This window comes from Puma concolor, chromosome A3 (genome assembly GCF_028749965.1).
Source record: "Puma concolor isolate L17-30 chromosome A3, mPumCon1.1.hap2, whole genome shotgun sequence".
Classification (NCBI taxonomy): domain Eukaryota; kingdom Metazoa; phylum Chordata; class Mammalia; order Carnivora; family Felidae; genus Puma; species Puma concolor.
This window is the reverse complement of record NC_141669.1, coordinates 26702128-26728656: the sequence shown is the minus strand read 5'-3', so window position 1 is coordinate 26728656 and position 26529 is coordinate 26702128. Positions and strand designations below refer to the sequence as shown.

The following is a 26529-nucleotide window of genomic DNA, read 5'->3' as shown; positions in this document are numbered from 1 at the left end:
ATTTTCTCCTCTAAAAGATCAAGTTGTAGAAATTATATTTGAGCAAAACATAGTTAAAAACAAATGCTGAGGGGGCACTGGGTGGCTCAGTCAGGCATCCGACTTTGGCTCAAGTCACAATCTCACAGTTCATTGATTCGAGCCCTGCACCAGGCTCTGTGCTGACAGCTCAGAGCCTGGAGCCTGCTCTGGAATTTGTGTCTCCCTATCTCTCTCTGCCCCTCCCCTGTTCATGCTCTGTCTCTCTGTCTCTCAAAAATAAATAAATGTTGGGAAGCCTGGGTGGCTCAGTTGGTTAAGCGTCCGACTTTGGCTCAGGTCATGATCTCACGGTTCGTAGGTTTGAGCCCTGCATCGGGCTCTGTGTTGACAGCCTGGAGCCTGGAGCCTGCTTTGGATTCTGTGTCTCCCTCTCTCTCTCTGCCCTTTTCCCTTTTGCGCTCCCTCTCTCAAAAAATAAATACATGTTAAAAAAATTTTTTTAAATACATAAATGTTAACAAAACAAAACAAAATGCTGAAATAAACACTGGGTACAGTAAAGTAAGAGAAAGAATTTTTTCACCCAGAATTCTCACTAAAATGTAACTCAATAAATAAACTGAAAACTATTCTTTGATATTACTGCATATTTATAAACAAAACATGCCTTTGCAATCAAGATGCTTGCAAATGAGGGGTACCTGGTGGCTCAGTAGATTAAGTGTCCAACTCTTGATTTCAGCTCAGGTCATGATCTCACGGTTTGTGAGACAACCTCACGATGGGAGCTCTGTCAGCACAGAGCCTGCTTGGGATTCATTCTCTCTCTCTCTCTCTCTCTCTCTCTCTCTCCAAAGCCCCCTACCGTCCCCCCTTCCCTGTTCTTGCACGCATGTGCTTGCTCTAATAAACTTAAAAAAAATTTTTTTAGAAAGTTACTTGCAAATGAAAATTACTAAAAGGGTATCTTAAGTGAGCACACAGCATGAAAACTATTTGTCCATTAACAATTAGAAGGTGTTTTACTGCATAGCTATGAATTTGATATAAGTAACACTATCATATATAAGTGCTATAACAGAAACATCAATGGACTTCATACAAATACTTTGATAAAAGTAACTTTTGCATATAATAATTCATACACAATATTTCCTCTCCCTTGCAGTTTTCCAATTATTTAATTTATTGAATTCATACTCCTCAACTGAGCCTTAGCCAACAAATTATTTTGGGGATTCATGTCAACCCTAGAAATGCTGAATGCTGGCTTAAGTCGGCAGTTAAGCCAGCCAGTAGACAAAAAGAATGAAATACAGAGAAACCCACATCAAAGTATCAAAGATTTTTGGCATAGGATCAAAGTATGTATGTTTCTTACACAAGTCAGGAAGGGCTCTACCCAGCTGGAAGGGCATTCTACTGGGGAAATATGTATGTATATGATATATTTTATAGTTTCTCAATGTAAACCTAATTAATTGATTGTTTTAGTCAATTCCTTTTTTATGGCGTCTTTAAAAAAAGTATTCTAAATTTGTTATATAAACATCCAGTTTGTGTAATATTGAATTATGTCATGGCAATAGAGACTTAAATAAATTTGGAAACAAACACAACTTTTAACAGGTTTACAATTTAACTATTGAGAAGAGAAATATACATATACAAGTTGAGTTGTTTATAAAAGAACTAGAGAGTTATGTTTAATTTGGCAAGTGGTTAGGTGGATTCATTAAGAAAGTTTATACTATAACAGCACTACAACGTGAGAAGTGAAAATATAAGCATTAGGTACACTGGCAACTAACAGGAAGGAAGGATCGCTTTACTGTGGTTGATCAAGTAAGGTATCTCTGCAGTGTTGCAGATATTTTATCCTTACAAACCGGTACAAATCAGATCAGTTGGGAATCCATTTAAAGTTTAATTAAAGCAACCCCATCTCCCCCTTTAAAATTACCAGTACAATTATTTAACAGAGAGAGTGATGTATTCTACACCAAAGATATTTGCATATAGGATGCCTCTGACAAAGATGAGAATTCCAGATAAAGGGAACTAACATTTGTTGATGAACGCTTATGTGCAAGACACACTGAGTGGACAATAACATGTTCAAAATCTTGGCATTCTGTACTCTTTTACCAAGAATGAAATGGTAGAGGGGTGCTTGCGTGGCTCATTCAGTTAAGTGTCTGACTTCGGCTCAGGTCATGATCTTGCGGCTCGGGAGTTCGAGCCCCACGTTGGGCTCTGTGCTGTCAGCTCAGAGCCTGGAGCCTGCTTCGGATTCTGTGTCTCCCTCTCTCTCTGCCCTTCCTCTGCTTGCATACACTCTCTTTCTCTCAAAAAATAAGCAAACATTAGAAAAAATTAAAAGAAAAAAAAAGAATGAAATGGTAGACAGGTCCTGAAAGTATCTTGTTTTTGTAGAAAATAGATACACTAAATATAGGCAAGCATTCCAGATTTTATTTTGTACTCCTCAGCTAATTTTCAAGAAAACTAGGGCCATATTATAACAGTTCGGGATTAAAAACCAAATGGCATGCAATTCTACTTAGCAGAAGTATCTTAAAATTTTTACCCCTTTCTGACAGACTGTTTATTAAAAGAGTGCTAAGAAATGGCATACACAACTCAAAAGCTTCAAGTAAACTATTACAAAGAAAACTATAAGTAAGGATATAAAGTTAAGTATTATGTGTCATAATGGCTCAATAATTTCTACTTATTTGTTCTCAGACAAGTTGTATCAACAAAGTAACTTTTTACGAATGATAAAATTGCATACTTTCTATTGATAAACTATTATCTTTTCTCGGTACAACACTAATGTATTATTCAAGCTCTTAAACAATAGGCCCTCCTGAATTTACTGCCCTGAAGACCAGAAAGATGGATAGGGGAAAAAAGGAAAAAAAAAAAAAAAAAAAAAAGGAAAGATGGGTACACTTCCAATTGTACATTTACTTTGAATTAACTTTATAGTAATAACTTTGGGTTTTAAAAAATGTGGTCATATTTAAATTAAGACATTTGCCATAACAAGAAAATTAACTTTATTTTCAACTAGTATACTCATGAGATTAAACTTAAGTCCTCACTTTCTGAGAAATATAACAAAAGATAAGACACGATAAGAACCTAAACACATAACTCCAGTGTGAGGAAAATCAGATGGTTTAATACAGCTTGCACTAATGGGTTTTGTTCCACTATAGGTAGTTATGGAACCAGCAAACCAACGCTGTGAAAATGACAAAATTTTCGTATTAGTATATACCATCACTTAGCTAAGACAAACAGCCAAACTGGTACCTTATAATGTTCCTAAAAGAAAATCCTGTACTTGTTTTCTCATTTCTACCTTCCTCTAACCTATCATGTTTATTCATTTCTCTTTTCCATACTGAAAAATCCACTTATGGCTTTCCTTCAGGATTTCATTTTTCTCATTTGTCCCTTCCTAGTCTGTATATTGGCAGGGAATGAACAGGAAAACTCAAGTTTCCCTTTCTGAAATTGTATTTACCTCCATGCTATGAAACCAGCACTAAAATGGTACAGATTTTATGATACTGATAAAGGATTTTTTTTTTTTTTTACAGAGAGAGAAAAAAGAGTATGAGCAGGAGAGGGATGGGGGAGGGGGGAGGAATAGGGGGGAGGGAGGGAGGGAGACAGAGAGAGAATATGAATCTTAAGCAGGCTTAACGCTCAGTGCAGAGCCTGATGTAGGGCTACACCCTATGACCCTGGGATCATGACCTGAGCTAAAGTGAAGAGTCAGATGTATAACCAACTGAGCCACCCAGGCATCCCTGATTGTTCCATTACATTAATGGCAAATAAGTTAATATTCTCAGTGATGTTTTCTGAAAATAGGAGAATGTCATTTCCCAAAATGGTATCAAGATGAGGTGAGGGTGAGGTACCCTAAAGGAACATTCTACATTCATACTTTTTTTTTTAAAACCAAATATTGCTAGCAATGAAACAGGATCTCCATCTAGTGGCCAGTAGGGTAACTGCATGCTTACTGAATAGCATAGTTAACCGTGGCTTGAGGAAAAAAAAGATCCTTGTTTACAAGGCAGCTTTCAAAATAACATGGCTATAACAAATAGAATATTGACAAAGAAAAGTTAAAATGAACACATTCTTTATACAAGGATTTTCCTATCTACCTAACTACTTTCTCTAATGGTTTTTACCATTCCTATGAAAACTGATACTTGAGTTCAAGCATGTAATTCACTTATTTGTTTCAATTACCCACCTTCAGCTCTGGCTTCAAATTTACTGTTTTATAATTTTTCCAGCAACTCTCTTGATTACAGACTAAGCTTACTGAATTAAATTCTTTCAAGAAAAATTTAAAAATACATACACAATACTGTTTTGATACATATAGTTGGCCAACAGAGAGGTATATTACTGGGTTAATCTAATGTACAAAAGCAAGTAAGAACACTAATATATTTCTTTATTTTATTAGCATAAAAAGAACTATTATTTAAGCTTCAAATATACATATCTATTTTATTTTATTTAAAAAAAAATTTTTTGTTTCAACGTTTATTTATTTTTGGGACACAGACAGACAGAGCATGAACGGGGGAGGGGCAGAGAGAGAGGGAGACACAGAATTGGAAACAGGCTCCAGGCTCTGAGCCATCAGCCCAGAGCCCGACGCGGGGCTCGAACTCACGGACCGTGAGATCGTGACCTGGCTGAAGTCGGACGCTTAACCGACTGCGCCACCCAGGAGCCCCAATATACATATCTATTTTAAATAACTGAAACCATCCCATAATATCTGAGAAATCTGATCACCAAACCAGACACTTCAAAAATTTTGCCATTCTTTCACTTATAAACAGGCTTCTACTTTTTGTGCCCCACCCATTTTCAGGCCAACAGAGAAAGACCAATATATGAAAAGTGTATAGTAACAAAACTACTATTAGGTTACTAAAAATTCCTCCTGGGGGGAGCCTAGGTGGCTCACTCAGTTAAGCGTCTGACCTCAGCTCAGGTAATAATCTCATGGTTCATGAGTTCGAGCCCTGCATCAGGCTCTGCACTGCCGGCTCAGAGCCTGGAGCCTGCTTTGGATTCTCTGTCTCCCTCTCCCTCTCCCTCCCCGTGTCTCTCTCCACCCACCCCCCTGCTTGCATACACACGTGTGCGCGTGCTCGCTCGCTCTCTCTCAAAAATAAATAAAACACTAAACATACACATTCATAAGCGTATCCAGTAATTTTTAAATTTTACAAATCAATATAAAAATAACACACTGGATAAATAATACAAAGCCATATTATGCTACAAGTTAAAGTGTTGTTTGAGAATCACTTATTGTAAATATAACAGATGTAATGACTAAACATAATCAGTACCTATCTCTGGAGAATGGGATCAGTGTCTCAGTTACAGAACTGTTAGAAGGTCAGTAACGGAAAAAAGGGTGTCCTTTTCTCCAAGGAATCAGTATGCACTCTTTATGCTGGTAATGATTTTACAACGGACAGTACTCTCTTTTCACCTGTGATGCAAAGATGTTCACAGCTAAAGTGAAGATCAATTATTATGTGCAATTTCTGTTTATCAGTATGGCTAGCATATTGTTATTCACTTAAAATTTTTGGCCAATTTTTAAACTTCCACCAAAATAAAACAGACTTACAAATAACCTGCTACATAACAAGCCTTCTAATATGAGAACTTTAAGGCATTATTAAAAGACACAAGAGGACTCTGGTATTCATAGCACTCTTTAATAGTCATTAAGAAGAAAAGTTCAGAGATTTCAAATTATCTAACTTATACATTAGGAGTCAGAAAAGAAGGACAAAAACGAGGTTGTAAAGGGGTAAGAAACCACATTCAATACTTAATGGCAGGCCAATGAAAGTAGGGCATGAACTGCTGTATGTCTTGTCTTGCTCGCCGATTGTTTCCCAACATGTAACAGAAAGGAAATGTGTACTACTTTACCAGAGTTCTCAAGACAGCCTATTTCATTATGCTTGCTTGTGTTTTTGTATATTATCTGCTAGCGATGCAAGCAAACCATCCCTTGAATATAATGTCTCAAATGAAATTATTAGCACCTCTCCAACAAACACCAACAAATGGCCTGTACTCTGTAAAAAATCTCAGTATTATGAAAGACAAAGCAAAGCTTAGAACGGTTTTTTACCCTATCCCACCACCCAAACTTGCCAATATTCTTTTTTTTTTTTTAAGTTTATTTATTTATTTATTTTTGAGAGAGCAAGAGTGTGTGAGCAGGGGAGGAGCAGAGAGAGGGAGAGAGAATCCTAAGCAGGGCCCATGCTGTCAGCACAGAGCCTAACTGGCTTGAGCTCATGAACCGTGAGATCACAGCCTGAGCCAAAATTAAGAGTCTGTTGCTTCACTGACTGAGCCACCCAGGCATCCCACCAAAAATAATATTCTATAGGCAAGTGACAAAACTGGAAATTGGACTAGGTAATCTGTTCAGATTTTAAAATGCTACTTAGAAACTAACATTTTAAGCAAAATTAATGATTATATAAATAACACATTTACGGATATAATACTAAAGTATTTTTTCCTGAAAATCAATTCATATTTAGAATATTCTAAATGAGCATACTTTTCTCACAATCTAAAGATCAGAATATATCCCAAACGTGACAGTAATTTTCTCTGATCATTTAAAACATCGTTTAAAAGGTGTATTACCAAATTATCTGATCTACTTAACTAAGTCACTTTACGGCAATTAATTGATCTTAAAGTATTATTCCAAAATCATTTTTGTTACCACATTCAAATATAAATGTACCAATTCCAGTTATACCAATGGACAAGGTACCAGGTTCGAGCACATAATTCTAAAACTAGGGCTAAAACAAAATCATTTTATAGGGAAAAAGTCATAAAGGAAAGGTCAAATTCTGATCTGTCACATTAAACTTCTAAAATAGTTCCAAGATACAGCATCTAAGTCTCCGTAATGGCATATGGTTAACAAAATCACGGTTTATTTATTAACATAAATACTTACCAGAAAGTGCACCTTACATGAATACATTACTTTAAACAGTAAAAGTAGATAATACTGGATTTCCTTTTTGACCCTGATCCATAAACATAAAAGCTCAGTATTATACAAAGACTGAATTATAGAACAAGATAAATTTTAAAATTTTTGAGAGGATATACATTTTAAAAGTGAAAGGACTTATTGGGGTGCCTGGGTGGCGCAGTCGGTTAAGCGTCCGACTTCAGCCAGGTCACGATCTCGCGGTCCGGGAGTTCGAGCCCCGCGTCAGGCTCTGGGCTGACGGCTCAGAGCCTGGAGCCTGTTTCTGATTCTGTGTCTCCCTCTCTCTCTGACCCTCCCCCGTTCATGCTCTGTCTCTCTCTGTCCCAAAAATAAAAATAAACGTTGAAAAAAAATTAAAAAAAAAAAAAAGTGAAAGGACTTATTAAATAATATTTTAATAATGTGGAAAGAGATAAAGAAAAACCTTATCCCACTCTACTCAATTTCTCTACACAACCCAATGTTAAATTTCAGCACCAATATCTAAAATAGTTAAGTGTTTATACCTCTAAATATTTTAATCAAAAAAATACACTGTGTACCTGATACCTACTTTTTAAAAAAGACCAATTTAATGTATCAAACATGTCAATGTAAAAGAAAACTCAATCTAAATAATGTATCATCTCAATATTATTATGAAGTTTAAGGCAGATTAGAAAACTGTGTTTAGAAGCCCAATAATCTCCATAGTGGTAGAAAATACGGGCAGTTACCCCTTTACAAATACAAGTAGCTTTTCCATTTCCAACTGTGCATTAAAAAGATTTATTCCCATCATTTTCCTCACCTATTCTTCCTTAATAATCTAAGTATACGTGTAAATGTCTATTTTCATAACAATATGATTAAAGAAAGGCATAGATAAGAAGAACAGATACTAAAAGTTCCTGGTGAAAGGGAAGCGATGTTAATTAACTTGTTTTTCTTGGCACTATCTGTAAACAAAACACATCCTTCTATTATTATTTAGGAAAAGAATATATTTCTCAGAAGATACTTTCATAACTACTTATGAAATAAACTAGTTTCAATGATCAGCTGCACACTGGCAAAGTAAGTACCCACAGTACTTCTATTAGTGAATTTATGAAATTAGTAGTCTTATTATCAAGTACCTATGGGACTAAAATAATTTATACATGTCTTGAAATTACCATCATCCGAAATTTTACAGTGTTTGAGAAAAACATTAAAATTATTAAAATGCATAGAAGTTCAACCATATTTATATATAATATATAATATTTAGCTCAGAATATTATCAAGAAGCTACTAGCCTTTGCCCATTATTTTCAGTTATACATTATTTGTAAAAAAAAAAAAAAAAAAAAAAGTACATTCACAGGTTAAAACAAAGAGATAATGAAAACTTTCATTTTGTGTTTCAGGACAGATGACAACACAGGTAACCCAATTAGAATCCCCAATTAGAATCTCCAAAAAACAACTAAGTGTTTCCACAATAATTTTTAAGAAATAAATCCGTTAATCTCATGCCTACAGATACTGGGGAAGGATAATACCAAATACTCCACCGGAACCTCATTATTTTAATAGATAATAAAGTAAACAAAGGACTAATGACAATGTGACTTACCTGAATCATTTCGTAGATAAGATGACATAGCTGGGATGAGACAAGACTGACTGAGAAGCTCCAGAAGTACAGAAGGAAGGGCGTTACTGTTCTGTACTCTACTCTCATGAGATGACTGAGCTTCCCCATTTACTGCTCCACTCACGGGATTTATGTAACTTGCAAGAACCTAAAAATAAAAATTAGAGGGTTTAAATTGGATTTTAGCTTCACATACTTTAAAAGCCCACATTTGGTTAGATATTCAGTCTAAGTACCAAGAGTTTATATTTTCAAGTCAGTCAACGTCTTTGTTTCAAAAACAAGACTTGTTTCCCTCAGATTTTTCAAAAGAGAAGGGTGTGTTCTGCTCAATGTTACATTGTATATAGCTAGACATACAGAAAAAAATCCACCTAACAAGCCAAACTTAAAAAAATGAGCAACAATTCTGGTATTATTTATATTACTGAATAGATTCCGTATACAGTTTGACAGTGATCTTAGAATTTTGTACTAGAATGAGCCTATCATTCTAGAATTATAGAAAACAATGCTCAAAAACTTGGCCCATTTTAGTCAATTAGTTGATGCAGGGACTAAAGCTATTATTTAAGCACCTGCCCTTCCCATTGGTGCTGTGGGACTTTCCATACTAGTACAACTTGCCTGATTCTAGAAGAGTCCTAAAACAATGTGAGGAACGAATAAAAGAATAAATAAATAAATAAACAAACATTTAAATATATATATTTAAAAAAGAGAGTCCAGATACAGCATTTTAGAAGAGAAGGTGACTGGAAGAAGGTAGATATGGTATATTTTCCAGTTATTGGATAATTTCGTCCCTGTCACTTTCCTCTCAGTGAAAAAGCTAATTGAGATGGAAGAAATTTAGAGTTACAAGGAGGGAAGAATAAATAATCTTTGTCCAGGGGTATTTAAATGTACTAAGAGCAAGGAGCATAATATATTTTATAACAGTAGCTGAGGATGAGTTGGATAGTCATCAATACTTAAAAATCAACACAAATATAAAAAAAAAAATGTAACTATTATCACCGACAATATCAACTTTGTAAATATACCTGCAGAAGACAGGTAACATGTTCCTCTTCCAGCCTCTGTTTAGTTAAGGCTTGTTCAACATCCCATCCAGAAGCCGTAGAACCTGTTCCAAAGCCAGTCCCTTTTGCCCAATACAGCTGTTGTTCTTCTGTTGATGTAGGGTTATGAGAGCTCGATACCTGTGGCTTGTAACAAAAAATGAAAATTTCTTACTATTTGATTTTATTTATCCTCACAAATATTTATAAGTATCAACATAAATAATTTAGCTGCTATAAGAGAACAGCTGAAGTCTCCTCAAAAAAGTAAACAAAGGATTAATTATGTGACCCAGCACTTTCATTCCTAGGTATATAACCAAAGAAATAAAAACTGGCACTCAAACAAATACAGGTCCATGTGTTTTCATAGCAAGACTATTCATGATAGCCAAAAAGCCAAAACAGCACAAATGCCCACCATGAATGCATTAACAACTGTGATATATACATACATTAAAATTATTCAGCCATAACATGTAATGAAGTACTGATATATGCTACTTTGTAAACGAACGTCAAAAACATGCTATGTCAAAGATGACAGACACAAAAGGTAACATACGGTACAATTTTATTCATATGAAATACCCAGAGTAGGTAAATACAGAGAGATGGAACACATGGTAGCTGCCAGGTGTTAAGGGAAGGGGGAAAATGCTTATACTTAAGAATACATAAATAAAGGGGCACCTGCGTGATTCAGTCAGTTAAGCGTCTGACTTTGGCTCAGGTCACAATCTCATGGTTTGTGAGTTTGAGCCCCGCATCGGGCTCTGTGCTGACAGCTCAGAGCCTGGAGCCTGCTTTGGATTCTGTGTCTCCTTCTCCCTCTGACCCTCCCCTGCTCGTGCATTAATATTTAATAAATATTAAAAAAAATCTTTTAAACAAAAACATATAAAAAATTTAAAATATCAGTAAAAGAGGGGGTAAAGACTTATAGTCAATGACACAAAATTAGATAGAGAAAACAGTGAAAGGAATAGGTACATGAGCCAGCTCCCTTAGGATGAATCTAGTTAAAGCATATCTTTAATTCTTTAACTGTGTCATATGTCTTTAATCGCAGTAAGATTCCTCATACTCCAGAAGGAACAATTTTCAATTTCTTTCTTACTGAGAATGTGATGTGTAGAAAAAATCTTTTGGGAATAGGGGACATACTAAAAAAGTGAATGGTAGAGAGAGAAAAAATGACTTAGAACCACTGGTTTTTATTAACATAACCTCAAACTCTGTGAAGGTCAATTCTTCATTATTATTTTTGTGCAATGTAAAATTAATTATATAAGAAGAATCCTCTTTTTAAAGAATTTTCATTAAATATAATACACGATGTACCCTCAAAACATTTGCAAGTATTGGTTTCAAGGGTAATTTAAAAATAATACCAATGCTTTACATTTCTTTTAATGAGGATATTCTAAAGAAGAATATTATATACAATGATACTTTCCAAAAACAGATCTGTAAAACAGTTTTATGGATCTATGACTGCAAATGTCATCTTTCATGTTTTATAAGATAAACTTAAAATAAATCACAATTTCATCACCATATAAAAGTACCTGTAGAATTAACATTATTGATAAACATTTATTTTTTAAAATTTGTAATATAAATAACAACATATGCATGAAAAAAAAAAAAGTCAAGTTTAATGAACTCCAAAAACTTATTTAACCAGGCAGGCCAAGAATTACATCACTGCACATAACAAATTGCCCCTATTCTATCTCCTATTTGTGAAACCTTCAATTCCTCCACAAAGTTAATTATAATCCCAATTTTTATACTCCTTACCTTTCTTTATAATTTTACCACCTAAGCATGAAACTATAGTCACTCTAGTTTCATTTTGTCTAATTTATGAACATTCTATAAATGGAATGATGCTGTATAAATTCCACTTTGTGTGGCACTTTAGTTGCGCTTGTGAAATTCATCACTGCTGTTACGTGTAGTTGGCTGTAGCTGTTTACTTTCATCACCTAATAGTATCCCATTATATAGTAGACTACAATTTGCTTATCTTTTACTGTCTCCACATTATTGTATCCATTCCAGTCATTTGTACTTTTCTGATAAAGAAACAGATCACCTTTCTCCATTTATTGGATATTTAGATACCCCCTCTTATGAAGCGCTCATTCTAGTCTTTCCTCTATTTTCCCATGAGGTTTTCTGCCTTTTCCTTTTGTAATTCTTGAAGCTGTCCAAATATTCTGAATACAAGTTCTTTATCAGATACACCCAAATATAGTCTCCCATTCTATGACTTCTGTTTTCACTATCTTAATAGTGTTTCTGATGAAAAATAGTTCTTAATTTTAACATAATTGCTTTTTTCCAATGTTTTTCCCCTTATGTGTTAGTGCTTTTTAAAAATTGTTTTTAAGAAATCTTTAAAAAAAATTTTTTTTTAACATGTATTTATTTTTGAGAGACAGAGAGAGGCAGAGTATGAGCAAGGGAGGGGCAGAGAGAGAGGGAGACACAGAATTTGAAGCAGGCTGCAGGCTGTGAGACGTCAGCACAGAGCCCGACGCCGGGCCTGAACTCACAAAACGCGAGATCATGACCTGAGCCAAAGTTGGATGCTCAACCGACTGAGCCACCCAGGCGCCCCAGAAATCTTTGTGTACTCTTAAGATCATAAAGGTATGAGCATATTTTTTCCATAAAAGGGTACTATTATATTTTGTATGTGTTACATACATTTATATCTATCATCCAGTCATAATTAATTTTTGCATACAGAGTTCATTAGGGTTTAAAGTTTCATTTTTGTTCCACAAGAATATTTAACTGACCCCACCATCATTTATTGATAAGATCGTATTTACCCCATCATGTTGTGCAGTAACTATTTTCATTTCAGGTCATCCTACATACAGGGATTTAAGTCTATTGTTTGCTGGGCTTCTATCTATCCTTGTACTAATACCACAGACTAATAACAAATTTTGATACATGATAGCATAAGCCTAATAAATATGTTCTTCTTTGAAACTGCCTTGGCTATTTTTGAGCCTCTGCCTTTCCCCCAAAAATGTTAGAATTGGCTTGTCAGATTCCTCCAAATTAAATCTGGGATGCCATCAAACACAAAGATCAATTTGATAAGAAATAATACTGGGGCACAGTCAGTTATACATCTGACTCTGGATCTCACTCAGGTCATGATCTCACAGTTCATGAGTTCTAGCCCCGCATCGGGCTCTGCACTGGTGGCGTAGAGCCTGCTTGGGATTCTGCTCTCCTTCTCTCTGTCCCTCCCCTGCTTGCACTCTCTCTCAAAAAAAAAAAAAAAAAAAAAAAAAAGTATCATTGAACTGTTATATTTTCTGTGCCCGTGGAAATAAACAGGGGCACAGACCTCATTTTATTAAAGTCTAGTGTTTCTTTTAAAAAGTTCATGTATGAGTGTAAATGTCTTGCACAAATTTTTTCAGATTCATTCACAGATACTTTCTCTTTTTGATGCTATTCTAAAAAATAGATTGAAAAAGTGTATCATATGCTTCTTGCTGGTATACAAAAGTAACTTATTTTTAAATACTGAACCTGCATACTGTATCCTAATTAAATTTACTTATAGCATTAATTATTTTAGAATCTTCTAAAAACATAATCAAATCATCTTGAAATAATCAGGTGGTTTTCTTTCTTCTTTCTTTTTCCCTTGTTTTACTCTTTAGCTAGAGGCACCAATTCAATAGTATGATTCTAAAGTTTGAGAAAGAAAAGGAAAAGAGATCACAGTATAAATTCAGCATACGCTGGTAAATGGGAAAGCTTCCTTAAGCTTTAAAATCTTTGTTTTTTAAGCAGTTAGGTTAACCTATGGTTCCTCAAAGCACCCAATAAAGAAGAAAACACTTAGTTCATAGTTTCTCTTTCAAATATTGTTTAGGAACCAAAAAAGATGTACATGAGTCTCTGAAATATTATTTCAGGAAAAACCCTATTCTGTACTCCATGAATTTAACTTAACTTTCTCACAATCGAGGTAAGTAAAAGTCAACCTACCTCTGCTTGATTGAGACTAGAGTTTGGAACTCGCGGGGCATGGTGGCTCAGGGCAGAGAGGCAGACAAGGATGAGGTGTAGTGCTCCAATTTCCAATGCCATCCGCCTCAGAAGCACACCATCATCAGTGGTCAAGGGTGTGGTGCTAAACAAGCTACGAAGGACATGGAAAGGAAGAGTTGGAAGCACATTGGCTGATGGAGATTGCAGAATATGACCTATATTAAAAAAAGAGAACTCGAAATTAAAAATATTTAAGAACACAATAAGGAACAATATTCAGGGTCACAAATTAATAGTGACAATGTAACAGAAAATTATGTCATTAAATTTATTAAAAAGCAATCCAAAGATCACAGAGTATCTTAAAATTTAGTATCTAGAAAAACTCTTTAAGACATCATGAATGTAAATAAAAGCTGAAATATATTCATAGAATAATTAATCATTATTGACTATGTCAAGACTATTATAAGTCAGAACTAAAACCTAACAACTAAAATAGAAGCATTAGAAGTTCCTTACAACAGTATAAAAGTAACCTGATTGTCCTGGGAGTAGTTTTAAACATGAATAGATAATGAAAGAGCAAAACTATTTTATTTGGTGTGTACATAATATAGTTTTCTACTATGTCTAGCTAGAATATTAAATGCAAAAAAAAAAAAAAAAAAGAAACCAAAAGAAAACAAAAACCACATATGAATGGTGGAAGAGAACCACTTCACAAATGGGTATCAAAATTATACTTTTTAAAAAGTATGTATGTATGTATGTTCATGAAAAAACAAGTCTGAAATGGCGTAAAGGTAATTTTCTGTTTAGGGTTACACCTACCATGTTGTAATAGACTACCCAAATACAATGGTTCTTACCTCTCTATCTACTTAAATTAAAAAATCAGATCAAATAGGGGCACCTGGGTGACTCAGTCACTAAGCATCTGACTTCAGCTCAGTTCAGGATCTCACGGTGTTGTGAGTTTGAGCCCCCCATCAGGCTTGCTCCTGTCAGTATAGAGCCCACTTTGGATCCTCTGTCCCCCTCTCTGCCCCTCCCCCACTTGTCCGTAGGTGCACATGTACGCGTGCCCTCCCTCTCAAAGAAATAAACATTAAAAAAAAAAATCAGTTCAAATAATTAAAAATTCCTGATCTACTGAAATAGGTATGTACAATTTATATATGAAACTAAACAGGTAGGACTACACAGTATGTAGAAGCTGTAATTTAATATGTTATTACAAAAATATTTAAAACAATATCACCATTTTCAAAGATTCATTCATTCATTCATTCATTCATTTAGACAGAATGGGGGGAGACAGAGAAGATCCCAAGCAGGATCTGCACTGTCAGCAGAGCCTGACACAGAGCTCGAACCCATAGACTGTGAGATCATGACCTGAGCCAAAATCAAGAATCAGACACTTCACTAACTGAGCCACCCAGATGCCCCAATAATATCACCATTTTTGAAGAAGTCCATCAAATATGAAAATACATAGAGAAGTAGGTGCTTCATTTGGTAAAGTATGTACTTTTAATATTCAATAGTTTGAAATTCATACGTTTTTATTAAATATACTTTGTGGTGAGGATTTAATATTCTAAGTGGTATGTAACAGAATTCACCTCCAATCAAAACCATATGATTTTATTTTATTTAATTTTTTCAATATATGAAATTGTCATTGGTTTCTATACAACACCCAGTGCTCATCCCAAAAGGTGCCCTCCTCAATACCCATCACCCACCCTCCCCTCCCTCCCACCCCCCATCAACCCTCAATTTGTTCTCAGTTTTTAAGAGTCTCTTATGCTTTGGCTCTCTCCCACTCTAACCTCTTTTTTTTTTTTTTTTTCCCTTCCCCTCCCCCATGGGTTTCTGTTAAGTTTCTCAGGATCCACATAAGAGTGAAACCATATGGTATCTGTCTTTCTCTGTATGGCTTATTTCACTTAGCATCACACTCTCCAGTTCCATCCACATTGCTACAAAGGGCCATATTTCATTCTTTCTCATTGCCATGTAGTATTCCATTGTGTATATAAACCACAACTTCTTTATCCATTCATCAGTTGATGGACATTTAGGCTCTTTCCATAATTGGGCTATTGTTGAGAGTGCTGCTATAAACATTGGAGTACAAGTGCCCCTATGCATCAGTACTCCTGTATCCCTTGGGTAAATTCCTAGCAGTGCTATTGCTGGGTCATAGGGTAGGTCTATTTTTAATTTTCTGAGGAACCTCCACACTGTTTTCCAGAGTGGCTGCACCGGTTTGCATTCCCACCAACAGTGCAAGAGGGTTCCCGTTTCTCCACATGCTCTCCAGCATCTATAGTCTCCTGATTTGTTCATTTTGGCCATTCTGCAAAACCATATGATTTTAAAATAAAGAACAATTAGGGGCGCCTGGGTGGCTCAGTCAGTTAAGCAGCTGACTTCGCCTCAGATCATGATCTCACAGTTCAGGAGTTCCAGCCCTGCTCCGGCTCTGTGCTGACAGCTCAGAGCCTGGAGCCTGCTTCAGAGTCCTCTCTCCCTCTCTCTCTGCCCGTCCCCTACTTGCACTCTGTCTCTCTCTCAAAAACAATACATCAAAAGAAAGTTTTTAAATAAAGAACAATTATTAATTTCCAAATGGAATGGTCATTAACTGAAGAATCACAGGTAAACCAATAGAAAATCTACTTGCTAGGCTATCCTACATTATGACTTTTCTTTAATGTTTCCTTATATTAAATAAAACTGTCGGCCCAATGGAAACAATCACCATAGCTTTCTATTATTATTTTGTAATATTATATTACAAGATAATTGTCATGTAATGTCATTTTCCACATTCTTTTCACTTTAGTCTAAATATTGCTTCCAGATTCACTTTCTTAAAAAAGATCATAACTTGGTTCATATATTTTAATAAATCTTCATTACTATTTAGAATAAAATCTGAAGTTTAAAAAAAATTTTTTTTTATATTTATTTGACACAGAGAGAGAGAGAGAGAGAGACTGTGAGTGGGCAAGGGGCAGACAGAGAGGGAGGAGATACAAAATCCAAAGCAGGCTCCCAGCTCTGAGCTGTCAGAACAGAGCCTGATGCAGGGCTTGAATCCATTAACTCCAAGATCATGATCTGAGCTGAAGTAGGACGCTTAACCAACTGAGCCACCCAGGCGCCCTAAAACCTGAAGTTCTTACTAAGACTATCCATGATCTGTTATCAATAATAATAGCTTTTAAAATGAGCACTCAGTGTTGTTTCTTATGTAAATTTTCATCAGCCAACTTATCGTCTCTCATATGATCTGGGCACACAAACACTGCTCAAATCATCTTTCTAGCTCATTTCAGCCTAAATAGATGTTATCCTTCAACACCCTACTAAAAACTAACATACCACTTTTTCACATAGCTGGGTAGTAAGGAAACAGTCTCATACCTGTGAGCCTTCACAAGACTGTGCTTGCAAGGCATCTGTAACTTAAGTCTACACTTACATATACTGCTTGTTGCTATTACTGGAAAACAGGAGAACATTAGCTACGTGAGGACAGGGTCTAAATATCTGCTTCATCTTTAAATGCCTCCAATGATGCCCAGCAGTTTGTAAACAGTGAATACGTTTTGAATGAATGAAGAAATGAAAATAAAGACTCTTTTATTTTATTTTATTAGGACTTACTATGTGTATCATTAGAATGAAACTACCGACAATAAATCTAGTAGCAGGCACTGATCTGAGTAACTTTTATGCACTCTAGAATTCATTAATAATTCTAAACACTTACTTCCTTCTCCATCATCTGTCACTCCCAATACCAGTCGAAGAAGGCACTGGGCATGTTTTCTCTCTTTCAGTAGCACTTCAGCATAGCCCGGAAGACGAAGAAATAATCCAAAAGCGGCCAAAGAATGGGCAGGTATGGGAGACATGGTCTGTACTGCTGACTTGATAGGTGGAGGTTCAGCTGCAATGGTTTCTGGTGCTTCATAAACTAATTCCCCTGATTGTTCAATGGTCACCCATTCGAACTGATCGCTATCTTTTGGTTTTTCCTGAGTGGTAGAAGTTACAACTGGAGCACTTACCTAAAGAAAAAAGAAATTTTTTGTCTGGCCATTTGTGTGTTTCAACATCAGGTTCAAATTAAAGACCTGACTTTAAATGATCTCTATAAAATACAGAAATAAAATATAGGAATAAAAGGATCAATAATGGGGCCTGTTTTTACAAAGTTTCCAAAAATCAGGAATTAAACGATGTCATGAGTATGGTGGGATCTGCCAAATATCTTTACTTTAAAGTTAGATACATACATACATACATACATTTATTTATAAATAAAGTTACTATTTTATCTTTTGTAATTAGTCAAGAGTATGTAGACAGAGTCTTTGAGGCTATATAAATATCTTGTTTCTTTCTCACCAAACTTCGAACAATCAGCATTTTTAAAATTCTTGCCTGAAATAATAATTACTATAGTGGTTGCTAAATGGTGGCTTTCGATCATTCCTTCTACATTTATTAGTCAGCCAGAACTGTGAGTAAAAACGTTCCCATCTTCTCCACCTATTTACTCATTCGCTTGTTAATCTACCTCAGAATGGAACTAGGGTCTTTGCAGATGCAATCAAGTTAAGATGACATCATACTGGATCAGAGTGGACCCTAAATCAATGACAAGTGTCCTTATGAGGAGACAGAGACACAGAGACACACAGATCGACACAAGAAAGATGGCCAAGTGAAAATGTAGGCAGAAATTGGAGTAATGCATCCACAAGCCAACAAATCCCAAAGGCCAGCAAGCAGTAGAGCCTAAGAAGAGACAAGGATGGTTCTTCCCCAGAGCCTGCACAGGGACCATGGGTCTGGGGACAACTTAGTTTCAGACTTACAGCTTCTTACAACGTCAAAGAATAAATTTCGGTTGTTTTAGGCCATCCAGCTGATGGTACTTTGTTACAGCAGCTCCAGGAAACTAATATATATACTTAGTACATGAAATTAGAGAATAATTCCCCTACTTCATTCAGTAAATATCCAGTACTTTGTATTTACAACTTTCTATGTGCCACACTCCCCCTTATTAACAGAGGAGCACCGAAAGCACATCAATAAGCTCATCAGTAACAGCAACATTAATTAACAGTAAAGAGGTTAAAGCAGTTATGTTTTTAAAACTGCCTGAAATGGAAATGGTACCTAAAACAGGAAAGAAGTTAAGCAGTATTTGGGTAGCAGTATACACTACTGCCTTACTCTCCCATTTCCAGTAACATCTATAATTAATATCAAGCCTCAAGAAGCACAGAAATAAAAATATTACAGCATGATGACCATAAAATCAAGGAAAATGCTGCAGTGTAATGAGTCTGGCAAATGTACTTGGTCTTCAGCATTTCTTCGGTACCAACAAATTCTCACAAAGCTCTCTGTACAGACTGACCTGTGAAAGATTTATAGGATGCTCAAAGACTGTAAGGGAAAGGGTACTCCCCAAAAGTTAACACAAGTAAGTATTTTTAAAAAGCAAAAAAAGAACAAAGGGCTTTGCCATGGAATTATATATTCAGTTAGGAATTTATCTTACTTGTTGAATTACTTCTGGATATAGCATCGGTAGTCGTTCTGCAATAAGAGCCAGTCCACCCATTCCTGCAAAAACTTGTAATGGTGACTGGATGGGACAGGTTTCAAGTAAAGATTCATCCAATACTCCATCCATACATTCATCACTTGGAGTGAGAGCCTCATCTTCTGGACAGCTACCAAGTAAGTCTCCATGATCTAGAAAGTCAATTACAAATAACAGGTAAAAAAAGGTCTGTTTTTATAATAATTTTTCGTGTACAAGGATATTATTGTCACCTCTCTACTCAACAAAACAGCATCAGTATGTTACTCAGAAAGAGCTTTAAGGCTGGATACTACAATAATCTTTAAATGACTTCTGACGCTGCCTCTTAATAGTCCTGCTACTCAAAGCAGGATCACTGGAAAGTGAACATTGGCATCATCTAGTAAAAGCTTTTGAAATATAGACTTTCAGGTCCCACCCTGGACCTACTGAGTAAGAATATGCATTTTAACAATGTTCTGTAGGTAACTTATAATCAATCATACTGAAGTTTGAGAAGTACTGTCCTTTAGGGCATATTATAAGACATATTCTATGTAAAAATAAGTCAGTTTGCAGAGATTCAAAGCAAATACTAATATATGTACATCATGTTCTGAAGTATCCCATTAAGAAAAACTGAATACTAACAGACTTCCCATAATGAAAACTAAAAGTTATACCATATTGGTTAACTCTGAATCACTCACAAAGGAAAACCAAAAGATTAGTATGTTTACAAATGATCAGATTGTATAAATACTAAAAACCCAACCACATAAAAACAAATAATCTTGCTGAAAACTAAGCAAAGGCAATATTCTAAGATTTACTAAAGAATGCAAAATGCTAGAGGCACCTAGGTGACTCAGTAGGTCATGATCTCATGGTTCGTGGGTTCAAGCTCCGTGTTGTTAGGGCAGAGCCTGCTTGGGATTCTTTCTTTCCCTCTCTGTCCACTCCCCACCCCACTGGTGCTCACTCGCTCTCTCGCTCTCCAAATAAATAAACTCCAAAAACATGCTTAAAAAAAAAAAAAAAAGAATGCAAGAGGCATTTAATAAATCAAAGCATATGTGCTCATAAAGTGATGCTTTAAGAAAAATTAAGATTAATTTTCAGTGAAAACAATAGCAATTTATTATGTTTACAAATCAAGTCAATCATAAAGAACAAGACCTCATTAACTTGACAGAATAAAAACAAAGGTAAATGAAGTCATGAGCTACAGAAATCCCTACTTCTCAGATCACAGACTGTAAGGGATCATCATATACATACCTTTTTCAGGATGTAACCTTTTAAAAGAATCTGTTTTTGACAGACTTGGGTCTGTGATAACTCTAGATCCCAATTTAACAGTCAGATCTATTGAGCGGTAACCTTGAGGAAGTTTTCGGTCATACAGGAGAGTTAAAAGTTGGGCAAGCGTCATTTCAGCTGGCAATGGCTGGCCTAAAAATGACATAAGTAAGTTAAACCTGGAATCCAAGAGGGAAATATTTACTTGGTTTGATTAAGTCAATTAGTTACTTTTTTACTGAACTATATGTACAGCGTCTGATTCTGACACCAGTTTAAAAACAATTTGAAATTAGCACATGGAACGTTTACAGAAATCTATTTCTGACACATATGTCAGAAATTCTGACACAGAACAATAATGTCTGTAGAAAGTGTTAGTCACAAACCAAATCCCACCAAGATCTCATGAGATACAGCAAGATACAAAGAAACAAACATTCCTAGCCATCAGGGGTTGGCAAAATCTTCTTCCTGAAGGACCAGATGATAAATATTTTAATCTATGAAGACCATACAGTCTCTGCTGCAACCACTACCGCTACCACTGTGGCATGAAAACAGCTATGGGCAACGCACAAATAAATGGGCACAGCTGTTATTTCGATAAAACTTTTTTATATCCAGTCTACTGGCCATAGTTTGTTGATCTCTGCAATAAATCAGTAACATAAAGGTAAGAAGGAAAACATGGCTAAGAAGGAATAGTTGGCAATTGGATTTTAAGAATAAAGCACAAAAATGGAGACAAATTGGGTATCACCTTGACCAAGAGAAAGTATACTGGTCAAAGATTATGTTTTAGTTAGAGAGAAAATACTGCTTAACTCTCAGTGGTACATCAATGACTTCTACTACCATAACGACTTCTTCAAAATCTGCCTCACGCTCCTTCCTATATAACTTTTTATGACCTCTTTAAAACATTAGTTTTACTGATATTATAGCACACTGACAGCAAAATTTAAGACGATAGTAAAGTATAAATATGCAACATTATAATGTTAAAAAGCGCATGTAAAAGGTTACCTCTTCTTTTCTTCTCATTTTTCTTAGAGGGAGCTGTATGGACAAAGTCTCACTAACTCATGTACCTCAGAGCACTTGATTAAACAGGAGTCTGAGTGTGGTGATTACATGTCTTTATAATTTTTTGTATTTTTCAATATTGTGAACATTACCTGCCAAAAGTTTGTGGAATAGGTGAAACACTGGGACAGTAATTATTTTGTTGGCAGCCTCTGCTCCTGAAGAAGCACTTCCTATTTTATCAGGAATTGTCCTCCCTCTCCTGGATGGTGGACGTGGTGGTGTAGCTGACACAGCCCGTTTTGATTGGGATTTCAGCCCTAAAAGAATCAGGAAGATTCTATATCAGTCAACACACAATGAAATAAAAGAGTATTTCTACAATATTTTTAAATAGCATCACATTCCTAACTAATGCCAAAAGGGAGAAATGTTTCTTCTGATTTTATATCTGATCTTCCAATTCTATTTGTCCTTCATGACATACCATGAATTTTGGCTTCATGTTCGTAACTATTCTCCAAGGAAGTAAAAAATAACGCTAAATTCTATTGTTCTATTTCTCTGAGATAGAAATAAAATCCATCATCTCCTATTTGAGGAGTAAAGTAATACAGACTAAGCCTTATCTTTTGAACTAAAATCACTTCATTTATAAGAAAATATCCTCCAAAATTACCAGTTGTCTTGGTCATTTTGTCTTCCTCAATTACCTGATAGTACAATTCTCTTGTGTACTGTCAAGCTTAAATGGAGTATCTACAGGATTCACACATGTTCAGTATCTGATGAAATACAGTAAGCTTTGGACATTAATAGATTTCAGGTGTAATGTTTTTACATCCAGTATTATGACATCATTTTAAGTCAGCTTTTTGCATTAGCACCTTTTATTACATGAAGTTCCTAGAGTATATATGATTATATTTTATATAAAATCCAAACAAAAATCAAGATTATAAAAAACAGAAAGCATACCTGAAGCAACAACAACACTGTAATTGTCCTGAAATCCATTTTCTGCCTTAACTTTTTCTTTCTCTTCATGGTTTTTCTTTTCTTTGTCATCTTTCTGTTCACTAATTAGTTTAGCAGTGATACTTGGTGTATCTGTAAGAAAATATTACCTAAAATACACTGCTTTTCAAAATCATTAAGAAGGAAGCTAACCATTTTAGACAAGGATTAAACAAGATTTTATCATTAATATGAAGGCAATGTAAATTGATTTAGGAAAAACTGATGAGGTAAAGCCTGATATTCAATCCCTGCTGATACCAATGAAAGGGAATCACCACTGTTCATAAGCCAGGACACTTAAATTATTATCTCTAGAAAATATTACATTACAATAGTATTACCTCTTGAGGCAATGAAAAACCACTACCATTAAATTTCTTTTATTGTAGGCACAGTTCAGTGTATTTGCAACAAACACGTAATTTGGTCCTCACAACATGCATATTAAGAAAGAATATTATTTTCAAAATAAGGAAACAGCCTGTAGCAAGGCTATGATACAACTTTAATGACAAATACACAATTCGAGCTGAGGGCTCATCCTAAAGCATTATGGTAGATTTCTTATTCTACAAATGGGAATAGAAAGGAACAAGTTTCAATAATGAAGATTTGTTTTGCTATTTTTAGTTAGGAAGCTTAGCTACTTTAAGAACGAATATTAAGCACTTTATTAAACTCTCAATATTTTCTTTCATTACTCTGGAATATGGCATGCTATTAAACATCAAGAAATGAATAACTAAAATGATCTGATTTGGCCATTAAGAAATCCAAAAACCTGGATGAACTTAGGAGTGACTTTCACCAGTGTGGATATGTTATACAGATTCTCTTTGCACTTTTCTAACTCACACAATTGTGATCTAATGCTTTTTTAATGTTAAAAAGGTGAAACAATTAAAATGATAAAATAGTACGTTTTCATTATCTCCTATGTTGTGCTTTCTTTGAACGTCTGAAAAATACCCCTGTGATGTCAATTTATGAAGTTCCTTCCTAACCAGTCTGCCTTTAGAGTTTCCGTTTCTTGTGTGAAATTTGAAAATTCTGTAAATACCATAAAATACATAATGCAAAAATACATTTACTTTATTACAAAGGCAAAAACAGTTAGAAAGCCTAAATAAAATACTTTAAAAAAATCACAAAATTAATTCAACGCATAATCAGGAAAACCAGTAAAGATCATTAGGTGATAAGAACTTACATAGTGTCATACCAATAAATGTCAAATACTAAAAGGTATCAGTAAAAAACATTCTTCTCAATAGTCTGTTTAAAATTGTTCTAGGGGCAGGGCACCTGGGTGGCTCAGTTGGTTAAGCATCCGACTTCGGCTCAGGTCATGATCTCACAGTCCGTGAGTTCGAGCCCCGCATCAGGCTCTGTGCTGACAGCTCGGAGCCTGAGGCCTGCTTCAGATTTTGTGTCTCCCTCTCTCTCTGCCCCTCCCCTGCTCATGCTTTGTCTCTCTCTGTCTCAAAAGTAAACAAAACATTTAAAAAAATATATTAAAATTGTTCTAGGGGCACTTGGGTGGCTCAGTTGGTTAATGGTCCAACTCTTGATTTCAGCTCAGGTCACAATCTCATGGTTTGAGAGATAGAGCCCCATGTCAGGCTCTGTACTGAGAGCATGGAGCTTGCTTGGGATTCTCTCTCTGCCTCTCCCCCACTTGTGCACATGCACCCTCTGTCTCAATAAATAAATAAACATGAAAAAAAATTTTTCATGTTTATGAACTGACTGGGTGGTTCAGTCAGTTAAGCGTCTGACTTCCGCTCAGGTCATAATCTCGTGGCTTGTGAGTTCAAGCCCCACGTTGGGTTCTGTGCTGACAGGTCAGAGCCTGGAACCTACTTTAGATTCTGTGTCTCCCTCTCTTTGCCCCACCCTTGCTCACACTCTGTCTCTGTTAGTCTCTCTCTCTCTCAAAAATAAACATTTAAAAACAATTTTTTTAACTAAAAAAAAAAAAAAAATTGTTCTAGTTCGGATTACCACTTCTAATCAAGATGAAATAAGAAAACCAGATTTACTCTACTACCTGAAATAACTAAAAACTAGGAAAATACATTAAACAGTTTTCACACAATGGCCATCAGGAAGGCCACAGAGTGATGCCTAGGTGAGTGGAAACTAAAGAGGTGAGCTCTAGGACTGCTCCAGCTCATTGCTAGAGTTTCCCAGGCCATAGATCGGCACAACTCAGAAGTCATCCAAGGTAAGGATACGGACTGGGAGTCCAGGAAGACAAAGATGGCTGGCTGCAGTTTTTAAGTCACATTGCTAGGGAGGAGAGATCTGCAGAGAGAAAGAGCTCCAGAGATCTACAGTCTCCTCTGGGTCTTTAGCGCATACAGATGAGCATTATATATGAGGAAATCACCAAAAGCCAAGTTAAGTACTTCTCAAAAGGGGACCAACCCCAGAGTCTAAAATAAGGGCTGTAATATTTAGTGTTCTCAATGCCTAGTGAATTCCTAATATTTCTCAAATGGGTATTACCTCAGTAGTGAGGCCCAAGTAGCCTTAGACTTTCATTTTCAAATGTGGTACCCTACTTCTATTTCAATATAGTACCTTTTCAAAATTAAATTCATTAAAAACTTAGTTCCTTAGTCTCACCAAACACATTTCATGTGCTCAACAGCTACCATACTAGACAGTACAAGTTTATTAAAAATGTCCATCATCACAAATAAGTTCTGCCTTAGTTTAAAAGGTGCTCTGTTCCTAATTAATAACATTTAAAAGCTAGATCTAAAAGAAGCAATCCATTTCCAAGTAATATAACTTTGTCCCAGAACAAAATAAAAAATATTTATTAAACTACAAAAATATCCAGCACCCAAAAAGTAAAAAAGTAGAAGTCCAATAAAATTTTCCAGGCAAATAAAGAAGCAATAGTATACAATCCATAATGAGGAACAAATAATCAACATAAACATGTTTAAAGGAAAGCTTATACACTTTAAAAAAGGACAAGGAGATATTAAAAAAGAACAAATCAGTAGGCACTACAGAGGAACAGAATTGAAGACAGAGCAATATAAATTATCCAAAAATTTTAAACAGAGGGGGGGAAAAAGAGGCAGGGGGTCAGGGTGGGGGGAATGAGCAGAGCTTCAGTGAGCTATGGAAGAACTTCAAGAGGCCTAATAAATGTGTAACCTGAATTACTCTACGTGAAGAGAGAAACAGAGACAGAAAATATGAGAAAATATTTGTAAAAAAATTTCCAAATGTGATGGAATCTATACACCCAGATTCAAGAAAGTCAACAAACCCACATCATAAGCAGCAAGAAACCACAAGGCATATAACAATCGAATTGCTTAAAAGCAATGACAGAAATTTGTAAAAGCAAAGATACTGACACATAGCTATATTATTTGAAAGCAATGTAGTCAAAAGCTATGGGAAGTGGGTAAAATTATTAATTTTGGATTACTTGTTTTTATACATATTGATAAAATATATATGCACATGTAAATATATCATACCAAGTATGGCTAAAGATCATAATACACTTTAAAGGACCAAAGCATTGCTAAATACAGGTTAAATTAGCACTTGAAAATTTTCCATGTTTGCTCAGAATGACTCTTTGTCTGACTTTTTACTAGGAGTAGTATTCTTAGAAAGTAATCAATTTATTTTTTAAATTTGTAGGTAATAAAGGTCATTACTCTTAATGACCTAATAAGACATTTTAGAAAACAGTATTCCT

The 26529-nt window shown here is 35.4% G+C and overlaps 1 protein-coding gene across 15 annotated transcripts in view; it reads right to left on the bottom strand.

Moving 5' to 3' along the window:
• The window catches only part of BIRC6 (baculoviral IAP repeat containing 6), a 224586-nt gene that overhangs the window by 50255 nt on the left and 147802 nt on the right, over positions 1–26529 (bottom strand). For all 15 annotated transcript variants that reach the window (XR_015248981.1, XM_086700326.1, XM_086700335.1 and 12 more), the window contains 8 exons: positions 22752–22883; positions 21926–22093; positions 20724–20897; positions 19416–19612; positions 17607–17907; positions 13811–14028; positions 9758–9922; positions 8691–8859 (listed from right to left, as the gene is read on the bottom strand). Coding sequence is in view for 14 of the 15 variants with exons in the window: in XM_086700326.1 (XP_086556452.1) it covers positions 8691–8859; positions 9758–9922; positions 13811–14028; positions 17607–17907; positions 19416–19612; positions 20724–20897; positions 21926–22093; positions 22752–22883 (1524 nt within the window). In the remaining variant the exon portion in view is untranslated. The remainder of the gene's footprint in view (positions 1–8690; positions 8860–9757; positions 9923–13810; positions 14029–17606; positions 17908–19415; positions 19613–20723; positions 20898–21925; positions 22094–22751; positions 22884–26529) is intronic.